Here is a 10,329-nt window from a genome sequence, read left to right as displayed (position 1 = left end):
GCCTCCTCTCATGTCTGCAGGGTCAGGGGTCACAAGTAATGGCAACCACTAAATGATGTCACTAAATACAAACTGCTCAATATATGTTTTTCTGGATTTGGTAAAACCCCTTAAAATCTGAACAAAACATGAAGAAATCCCCTGAAAAACTCAGCGGTTGTTTCCAGTCATGTGTCCATCAATGAGCAGTGATTACTAATTAAATGATTTACCTTAAGATAGCATTAAACGTAAACATAGGATATTCATATGCAAATAAATAGATGTCCTGTCAGTATGTTCATTTTAAGTGATGGCTGAAGGAGAAGTAAAGGCTTCAGGGTTACGTAAGGCTGCAGTTTGTAACTTCTGCTTTAACACGTGACGTCTCTAAACGTCACTGTGGTTTAACGGACTCAAAGTAAAACAAGCCTCAAATCAAGAAGAGCCACAAACAGAGATGAGGAGACGACTGAAAGTAAGTCCCCACCTGTCTGTCTGTGTCTGTGTGTGTCTGTGTCTCAATGCAGACTAAAATAATAGCCTCATGTTTAATAATCTGACCTCACCTAATAACTGAATCTGCACAGAATTGATTTTTATCTGAAATCTGAAAGTAAATAAAACTGTAAATACTGCAAAATAATACAATAGAATCACAACTGCATTTTGTGAACAAGCTTTCACTTTGGTGAGATCCAGAATGTGGGAATAATTCTAAAATAATCACTTTTACTTCAGGTATTAGTTCCATTACTTTCTATCACTTACTTACATCTGCAGAGGTTGTACTTGTTGTATTTTCTTGCATAGTTTCTTGTGAGAAAGTGAGAAAATACATAAACAACAAATTATGATGAAATGTTTCTCAGTGAAATGCTAAGAAATCTAAATGGTGCAATTTTAGTTTTTTTACTATTATAAAAAACTAGGGGAGGAGTTAATTAGAGGATAGCCTATGAACAGAGGGTGAGGTGAGGAGTTAGTGAGAAGAGTACTACAAAAACACAAAGTTTGTTCTCAAAATTTTCTTTTCTTAAGGTCCCTGTATGACATCATTAATCAAAATCTGATCACATGAGCTCCATGGACATCACGACAGCGTTCACCACTGAGGTAACAAATAAATTAAAAGTAGAAATCAGTAGAGTCCCTTTGGTTCCTGGAGTAAGTACGCTCAACTCTGTGATATCTTACTGTCAGGACCCATCTTCCATCAGTCCCACGTTCCCCTTAAGTGAGTATGACGACGACGGGAGCTACTGTGACCGAACATCGGTGCGGGACTTCAGGAAGCAATACGAGCCACCGCTCTACTGGATCATCACACTGGCTGGTGGAGTTGGGAACATGGCTGTGGTCTGGATCTACCTGAACATCCGCCGTCGGCTGAAGACCATGACAGACGTGTACCTGCTGAACTTGGCCATGGCCGACATACTGTTCCTGGTCACGCTGCCGCTGTGGGCAGCCGATGCCATGAACGGCTGGAACTTCAGCTCCTTCCTTTGCAAGGTGACTGCAGCCCTGTACAAGGTCAACCTTTTCAGCAGCATGTTGCTGCTCACCTGCATCAGCATCGATCGCTACTTTGTCATCGTGCAAACCACCAAGGCCCAGAACTCCAAGACAGCGCGGCGGCGCTGCAGCCGGCTGGTCTGTGTGGGCGTGTGGCTGCTGGCCCTGCTGCTGGCTCTGCCCGAGCTCATCTTCTCCCAGGTGGACTCTGAGTCCTACTGCAGGATGGTGTTCCCGCCTCACTTGGGCAACCGTACCAAGATCCTGGTGCTGTCACTGCAGGTGAGCATGGGATTCTGCCTGCCCTTCATCATCATGGCCTTCTGTTACAGCGTCATCATCGCCACACTGCTCAAGACCCGCAACTTCCAGAAGCACAAGGCCATGCGCGTCATCCTGGCAGTGGTGGCGGCCTTTGTCCTGTCACAGCTGCCCTACAACACTGTGCTGGTGATGGAGGCAGCAGAGGCCACCAACATCACCATGACAAACTGTGAAGTCCAGAAGCGCTTCGACATGGTGGAGCAGGTGCTGAAGAGTCTGGCCTACATGCACGCCTGCCTCAACCCGTTCCTCTATGTCTTTGTGGGTGTTCGCTTCCGCCGTGACCTCGTTCAGATGATACGCTGCTGCGGCTGCCGCTGCCTCCCGACGGCCACCAAGGCTTCGCTCAGTAAGACCAGGAGTCCGCTGAGCTCCACACGGGCCTCTGTGATGTCAGATAGTGAAACGTCGCAGGCCTTGTCACTGTGAAGACACACGCGAGTGCAACTTCCTGTTTGTGCTGCAGCTGCTGCAAGTTTTATAGACAAAGTGACTTAATGCTGCGCTTTTATCACCTGATCCAGGTCATACCTCAAGAATCAGAACCAGAACTGCTGGACATTTTAGCTTCAGGCTGCTGCTTCACACTTTTCATCAGAACTAAAATTACAAAACACATCAAAATATTTCAGCCTGAGTGTGAAATCATTTATTCAGAACATTTTCAAAACCTTTCCAGGATTTGTCTGAAGAATGAATGTACAAACTTTTTTAGCTATTGAGACTATTGGGTCGTGTATGGGAAACCAATAAGACTTAATCTGAGCTGATCATTTGTCAGATGATGTTAATGTGTTTGTCTATTTCCCATTTATTCATAACCGTGGTCTGTTGCTGTCATGCTGTGAAACTGAACATTGCTGCTAAAGGAGGCAGCAGGATACAAACATGGACCTATATTTGGACAGATTTCTCCTGTATATAAACTTCTGTCGTCTCGGTTGTTTCTGTGTGTGTACTGTGACAAACATTAAAGCTTGTGTTAAACAGCTGGATACTGTGTGAGTTTGAGCGTGAAAAACAGGAGGAAGTTGATCAAAGACAGTCACACTCGTTTCTTCACATCCTTCCTCCTCTCATCCTGTTTATCTTTTCACTCACGCACTTGGTTCTGATCAAATACGTGGAAGCAGAAAACCGCAATGATTAGACCATTTAAACACTCTTTTACTAACATACTTTACTTCATATATAAATTAGGGCAAAGTCATAGTAAAACTTCAGTCAACATCGTCTGCAAAGAACTTTATACAAAAATTACACAGAAGTAGTTTCCTTTCATTGCACCATATACTCTACATATGAGGTCAGTGTATTATTCTGTATGAAAACATTTTCAAAAATATAATGATTTGTTAGAAGAAGCTGAAAAACAAGTCTCAGCTGTCTGGCAGTTTAAAACCGATCCTTAATATTAGCAAGCAACTACCTGCAGTTAAATGAAAGCTGCTTTAATGTGTAATTTATCACTTCCACTCATTGTCTGGTAGCATTTCAGTTACTGTGGACGAACTGAGGACCTCAGCAGTGTGTTCTCAGCTAAATGCAAGAGCCTGTGTCCAACCAGCTGCAGGACATCACTCACTCATTTATGGAAGGAAACCTGACTCCTCTCAGATGTCAGCAGGTCTAAAGAGTCACTGCCTGGAAAAGAAGAAGTCGTTTTAAAGGCCGCAGCACTTTTTGGGCAATGTGGTACATTGCTATGACTCTCTGGTTCATGTTGTGTCGAAGTTTAATTATTGCCTACCAGAAGCCAAGACAATCGCAGAATACCAAAACTCCAAAACCATACCAAAGCTGCAGCACAGCCATCTATTACAGACAAAAACATGCTCCAGCATCACAGAGAGCTAAGCAGCTACTGCCCAGTTTCAGGGTACTGTGTGGGTTCAGGTCCTCTACAGCAGTGGTTCTCAGTTGGTCTGGCTTTGGGATCCACCATCACCCATGACAAGCCACAACCCAAATCAAGGTAACTTCATAAATGCATTTAATCATACTATAAGGCTGACATGACAATCAGGTGGTGTTTTCATGTAAAATGCATTGACTGAAATTATACAGTTTTAAAAAATTCTGTTTTAATAATAGCAATAAAAATAGCAATAATAAAATAGCAGCTTTTAGGGAGCCATATTTGAGTTTCACCATGTTCAATTAGTGCATCAGATAGCATAATCATCACCTGCTATTAAGAAGTGTGAATAGACGGCACACCTTTAAAAAAGGCGACCCACTGAATGCAGATTCGCAACCCACTTTTGGGTCTCGATCCAGCAGTTGAGAATCACTGCTCTACAGTGTCACCTGCCCCTTTGTTTTGTCCGTTAATGGGCCGTTAGCGCACTGTTAGCTTTAGCCAGACATCGGCAAGCTGGATGCTGTGACCTGTGATCCCTAAGATGTCCTAGGCGCTTCTGCATGAGGTGTGGTGATCAATTTCATGTGCAACAGCCTCCTAAAACACCATTTTCTATCAGGGGGCTGGAAATACACTTTTTTTCACACGGGCAACGTGGATAATCGACAGGAAAACTTACAGACACCTTATTGACACATTTAAAGTCCAATATTCTTTAGCAGGAAAATCAGTCTCCTTTAATACGAGTTGTTGTTGTTTTTGGTGTGTGGTTTGATATTTCCTGGAGGTCATGAGATAATGAGAACAACAACAGGCTGAAAAACAAAATGTGACAAAAAGAGAAGTGAAATCAGGAGGACATGACGAGCAGTCAGTCCAGTGAACAGAGCACTTCCAGATCAAAACAGGGTTGAAGTTGGTTCACTAAAATTCAGTCAAAGGCAAAAAATCCAAAAGGTTTACCTGAGATCAGGAAGCTGAAGCTAAAGATCCTTTTTATGACTCTGTAAACTGCTGCCAACTCCCTCGTCTTCAGGGTGCTGAGAAGCTGAGGAGCTTGTGACTGAAGCAGCACAAATACTGTATGTTTCCACTGGGCCACAGTCAGATTACAGGTTAGTGCCTCATATGGGAACCTGGTACTGAGGGATCTGGTTCTGACCAACATAAAAACATGTCACTGAAGTGAGTAATGGTTACCAGTTACAATTACTGAGACAAAGTTACTTTATACCGCTGCAGAAACACTTTTTCTAGGGTTGAGTGAAAAATGGAGGTGAGCTGGTGAAAACCGACGGAACATGATTGGTCTCGTGAAATGTACTGAACAAACATTAACACAGCCCAAACAAAGAGCAGATTGAGGCAGAAACTTAAACCCAGCAACCACAGAATTTACACAACGCTGATGCAATTGTGCTGGGAAGGTTTTCACCTGCTGCTTAACGTCAACCACTTCCTGCTGAGATTGAAAGTAACTCTGGGGATGGAGACTCAGATGAGTTCCAGCGAACTCTGGTAATCCACTGTTTCAGGGACTGCTTCCCCAGGACATGGGGCAAATGAAGAAATAACTTGATCGGTCCCAGCATCAATAAACCTTCAGTCGTTATTAATTACAATTATTTTATTAAATCATTATGACTAGTTTAATTGATTTTAATTAATTATAATTGTAATTAGTAGTAGTGACTAGTAACAAAGTAACTTAGTAACAAAATCTTGCTTTTAATAATTAAAGCACAAACACGTGTTGTGAGGGTTTACCTGACACAACTTCACTGAGATAACACTAAACAAACCTGGTTGTTTGTGCTACCTCTGGGAAACTGGACGTTTAGCTAGAAATCAGTGAGTTAGACAGGAGACCACCAGAACACAGCTCAAATGTCTGATCACCAGAGCTGACAAGACGTGTATAAGTGCAGCTAATGGCTGAGACTGGCTCCTGTGACCTTTGACCCCATGGGTAATGATGTGTGTGCTTCAGGACTCTTCCTAAGCCCTCTTTGCTGATGCAGCTGGACTCACACTCTGTTTTCGCCAGAACAAAGCTTTAGTCTCTGCAGCAGTACAAACACATCCTGAACAAAGCCCGCCGTGTTTCCAGAAACCTGTGCTCCCATAAATCCCGGCTGCGAGTGGCTGCGAGCGGTTTGACACTGGCACCTGCTGAGCATCATGCCTCTGCCCCGGCGCCGTTCATCCTTCCTGGGACAGCCGTCCACTGAGCGCCCGCCCGTCGCCTCCTCCTGTGGGCGGATGGGCTCGTCCTACCCCGCCGCAGCCCGTGGCGTCTATGTGGGCTCCTCAGCTTCGGTGGGGGGGGCCTCCAGCCTGGGAACGAGGGTGTCCCGGCGGGCTCTTGGCATCAGCAGCGTCTTCCTGCAAGGCATGAGGAGCAGCGTGGCCCCCGTCCTGCCTCGGGCTGGAGACCGGGCAGCGGGACATGGACTGGCGGCAGCTGGACTGAACAGCTGCCTGATGGAGTACAGAGACAAAGTGAGGGCCTTGGAACAGCTGAATCAGCAGCTGGAGCAGCAGATCCGACTCTGTTTGGACCGGAAGACGTCCAGTGCTGGAGCCTGGGGTCCACTCAGGAGAGAGTGGGAGGAGGTCTACAGGCAGGTGAGGACCACTGAAAGAAGATGTTAAACTTCAAACAAGGTGTCCTTCTCCAGATGATCACACAGAGAACCTCATCTGTTCCACCTACAGCAAATTCATTTATTTGTGTTCGTTCCCCAACATATGTGAGTGATTCTAGCTGCAGCTAGTTTCCCCTAGTGCTGAAACCCGAGTGGAGGCCACAAAAATATGAGCAGATGGGTTTTATATGACACAGAGCTGCAGTATAGAATGAAATAGAAATAGTTTGAGGGGAAATTACTTTCATCCCAGATACTCAATACAAGATAAGAAATTGCACATACAAAAATAAACCATATAAAAATCTGACATATAGATGTAGAAATAAAAAAATATATATATAAGAAAAGACTTCCTGTGGCTCAGTAGTGCACGTTGGAAGGCTGAATCTGTCAGGATGAAAACCATTCTCAGAAAAGGCCTCGTAGCTTAGACAGCATTCTCCTATTACACACTACTTTTATATCGTCTAACTCAATTCAATTTTATTTATTTATATAGCGCCAAATCACAACAAAGTTATTTCAAGGCACTTTACAAAGTAAGGTTTAAAACCTCACACAACTCCTGAGTCTATTTCTGTCTGCAGTTCTCAGTCCACTGTGACAACATCAGCATGGTTGGACCTGAGCCTCGTCAGAAAATAGAGGTGGCTCTGGCCCTTCTTATACAGCACTTCAGTGTCCTTAGCCCAGTTTAATTTATTTTCAATGAATACTCGGATACTCAAATAAATACCCAGATATTTATAGTCTTCCACCATGTCCACAATGTGCCCATGGATAGAAACTGGAGCCACGAGTGCCTTGGTTCTCCCCGGGTCCACTACCAGTTTCTTAGTCTTTGCCACATTAAGCTGCATGTGGTTCTGTACACATTAAGTGACTAAGTTATCAACCACCAGCCCTGTATTCTGTATGGGAACGCCTACAGCTACTGAGGGTGACTCAACATGACGAAGGGAGCAGTGAGAACTGGAGGAAAGTAATATGAGGTTCTCTGTTCCTCTATCAGAGTGAAACCTGAGAACTGAGTGAACAAACTGTGAAGCGTCGGTTTGAGCTGAGAAGAATAAATGTGAGCACACGTGAACATTACAGTAACTACCGTGAGTCATTCCCGTCCCTCCACACTAACGAGGAGCTACTGAAACCCAACTCCTGTTTGACCTATGTTGGTCAGGGAAACCCCCAGAGCTGTGTGGGGATGTACGTTGTCATAGTTACGTACACAGACATATTTATTAATGCTAACATTAATTACACCGATCAGTTTTAGTTCCAGTTTACAAAGAAACATTAGCAGACGCTGGTCAGAACCACATCTGGGTGAATGCTGAGTCCATTACTGCTGCTACTTTGACACTCGATTGTCAGCTCCTTAGTCAGGCTGATCATTACAGCTACAACAACACAGTGATCAACAAAAAAATCCTAAAGGTTAAGGGTAACACAGTCCAAACAAACACAACCACTTCTTACGACATCCGGCAAAGTAGACCACTTGAAATGTAGTCAGTTCCTGAGCGTCTGCTGCCGCCTGCTGGCTGCCAAACACTCTCTGCGATGTGAATTCCTGGGTTTTTTTCAGGTCAGCGAAGCAATCCTGGGCAATGCTCGTCTGATGCTGCAGACAGAGAACGTTCAAGCCAATGCTGAGGACTTCAAGGACAGGTCAGAGGTCAAACATGAGATGCTAAATGTGAGCAGTAGCTGGTTGAGAGGAAACCTGTGTTAGCCTTGAACTGCTGCATCTTAAAGGAAGAGGAGGAGAAGGAGGAATAGTAACGTGCGCCTGCGTCCTGCAGGTACGAGAACGAGCAGCCGTTCAGAAAGGCGGTGGAAGAAGAGATCAGCTCTCTTTACAAAGTCATCGATGAGGCCAACCTGACGAAGGCTGAGCTGGAAGAACTGATGGACAACATGAGATCTGAGCTACGCAGCCTGGAGCAAAACCACGAGCAGGTCAGGACACATGCAGGCCACAAGTAACAAGCCTCAGGTTGACAAGCAGAGGTTTTACAGGCTCAACATTGGATTCCAGGCTCCTGGTGTCAGCATTGCAGTTAGTCACAGCAGATAAAAAAATGGAACCTGTAATGTAAAAACATCATCACCCGTCTAGAATTAAGAACTTTAGAATTGTAAACATGTTTACAGTAAGACTGTGACTACTCGTCCTCATCCACCCAGGATGTCCGAGTCCTCTACAACCAGATGCCAGGACGTGAGGTGGATGAGCCAGACGCCCCTATAGAAACCAGCCTCAACCAAATCCTGGCCTACATCAGGAGCCACTGGGAGAAGGTGACGGAGCGGAACCGAGCTGAAACCGACAGCTACCTAGAGTGTAAGGTGAGGACATCTGGAGCAGACATGTCCCGAGGAGCAGCTGAGTCCAGCCTGGTGCAGCTGGGATCAGTGTGCTGATGTCCTGATTAACAATGTGCAGCAGCTTATTATGAGAAGCTGAAGCTCATGCTCAGTAAAAAGACAAACAGAACATGGTGGTGCAGGTGTGAGGTCTCCAGGATCTTAAGGCATCGCTGGGTCTCAGCTAAAGCACGACCTGGTGTCACAACCCCAGGACTGGGTCCTGCTGGTTTCCACCTCAATCAGGTGTCAGCTGGATCATGACTGATGGAAATCATCAGCAGCAGCTGGACATCAGAAAGGAACTGGCCCGAGTTGGACCCATTGCCACTCCTGGTGGTTTTGACAGCACACACCTGACTCACCCTGAATGAAACAAGGAGAAACCACTTAAATATTCCATTAGTTTACAGCATATACAGCAGATGAAACAAAATCAGCTGAACTTAAGCACTGTGGAGTGAAAAAAGCAGAAAAAAGAACCTGAGGTTCTGGTACCAGACATCCAGAGGACTGTCTGATGAGTGTGTGTGTCTGTAGGAGGCGCAGTGTGTGAGCAGCAGGCTGAGTCCTGAGGAGCAGCAGGTGGAAGCACTGAAGGCAGAGTGCAATGAGGCCGGCAGTAAGATCCAGAGTCTGCAGGCTGACACCGAGTCCATCAGAGCACTGGTGAGCCTTTGACGGAACCAGAACCTCATCCACAGCCATCAGGTCCCTGTCACCATCTTACTATGCTCCCCCAGAAACGAGGTCTGGAGAACTCACTGAGCGACGTTAGGCACTGGCATGACATGGAGCTGCAGAACCTGGGCTCGGTGGTGGCCAAGCTGGAGGCTGAGCTGGCTGATGTACGAGGAGAGATCGAGCAGCAGCGCCGCGACTATGACACGTTGCTGAGCAACAAGCAGCGTCTAGAGCAGGAGATCGAGATGTACCACGGAGTCTTGGACGGAGAGGAGAGTCGCTTCCAGGCCACGGAGGCTCCGTGAGTCACATCAGCACAACCCGGAGGGAAAGCGGATCCACATTTAGGTGATCAAACATGCTTGTAATGATCTTTCCCCGTGTAGGTGTCCTGGTGTGCAGTCGGAACTAGAGGGAGCTGTCACTCCTCCTACGGGCGGTGCCCCGGTGCAATGATGGTCTCTGGCTCTTTGCTTTTCTAGGTGGGTTCTGTGGGGTTGAAGTGGACTCTGCTGGTAACGTGTGTAGGTGTGAATGGTGCTAAGGGAGGTGTAATCACAAAGCAACACGGCACCAACAAGTGAATCTGCGGAGCCGAAAAAGGTTCTCAGGTGCAGTTTTGACTTGCGGAGTTCATAATTCCTGGATCAACCTGAAAGATACGACATTATCCCTAGGTTACAGTTGAAAAATGGAGTCTATGCTGTTTGAAACGCGGAATTCAAATAAAAAACAAAATAACGCTCACTTCTCGTCTGAACTGCTTTGTCCTGGTGAGACTCAACTGGGTCAAAATCCATTACTGGGCCGCATGCACAAACCAAAAGAACGATGAAGGAAACATCCTGGTGTTTTATTACAACAAGGGTGTGAACGATCCATCAGAAGTCTGGACCTTCGCCTGCGGCGCTTCCCTTCAGCTTTGCTCACTCAGCAGTT

General features: G+C 45.8%; 2 protein-coding genes across 2 annotated transcripts; both read left to right on the top strand.

The window, feature by feature from the left end:
- Nucleotides 1-375: 375 nt before the first annotated feature.
- ccr9a (chemokine (C-C motif) receptor 9a) lies at nucleotides 376-2,816 on the top strand. Its single transcript, XM_029132749.3, has 3 exons — nucleotides 376-457; nucleotides 1,021-1,095; nucleotides 1,183-2,816. The coding sequence occupies exons 2-3, from the start codon at nucleotides 1,057-1,059 to the stop codon at nucleotides 2,248-2,250; spliced, it is 1,107 nt and encodes a 368-aa protein (XP_028988582.1). The 5' UTR covers nucleotides 376-457; nucleotides 1,021-1,056; the 3' UTR covers nucleotides 2,251-2,816.
- Nucleotides 2,817-5,847: 3,031 nt separating this feature from the next.
- Nucleotides 5,848-10,137, top strand: bfsp2 (beaded filament structural protein 2, phakinin). Its single transcript, XM_029131448.3, has 7 exons — nucleotides 5,848-6,313; nucleotides 7,925-8,007; nucleotides 8,142-8,298; nucleotides 8,527-8,688; nucleotides 9,247-9,375; nucleotides 9,450-9,691; nucleotides 9,777-10,137. Exons 1-7 carry the CDS (start codon nucleotides 5,867-5,869, stop codon nucleotides 9,844-9,846), a joined length of 1,290 nt encoding a protein of 429 aa, XP_028987281.1. The 5' UTR covers nucleotides 5,848-5,866; the 3' UTR covers nucleotides 9,847-10,137.
- The last annotated feature ends 192 nt before the right edge of the window (nucleotides 10,138-10,329 follow it).

The sequence above is a fragment of the Betta splendens genome, chromosome 17 (assembly GCF_900634795.4).
Source record: "Betta splendens chromosome 17, fBetSpl5.4, whole genome shotgun sequence".
Taxonomy (NCBI): Eukaryota; Metazoa; Chordata; class Actinopteri; order Anabantiformes; family Osphronemidae; genus Betta; species Betta splendens.
The sequence above is the reverse complement of the archived record's forward strand: the minus strand, read 5'-3'. Positions and strand labels throughout refer to the sequence as shown.

Excerpts from the sequence above, each read along its gene's own strand:
- ccr9a (XM_029132749.3), top strand. The coding sequence starts at position 1,057 with ATGAGCTCCATGGACATCACGACAGCGTTCACCACTGAG. Across the intron at positions 1,096-1,182 it reads CGACAGCGTTCACCACTGAG|GACCCATCTTCCATCAGTCC; the intron begins GTAACAAATAAA and ends TCTTACTGTCAG.
- bfsp2 (XM_029131448.3), top strand. The coding sequence starts at position 5,867 with ATGCCTCTGCCCCGGCGCCGTTCATCCTTCCTGGGACAGCCGTCCACT. Across the intron at positions 6,314-7,924 it reads GGGAGGAGGTCTACAGGCAG|GTCAGCGAAGCAATCCTGGG; the intron begins GTGAGGACCACT and ends GGTTTTTTTCAG. Across the intron at positions 8,008-8,141 it reads GCTGAGGACTTCAAGGACAG|GTACGAGAACGAGCAGCCGT; the intron begins GTCAGAGGTCAA and ends TGCGTCCTGCAG.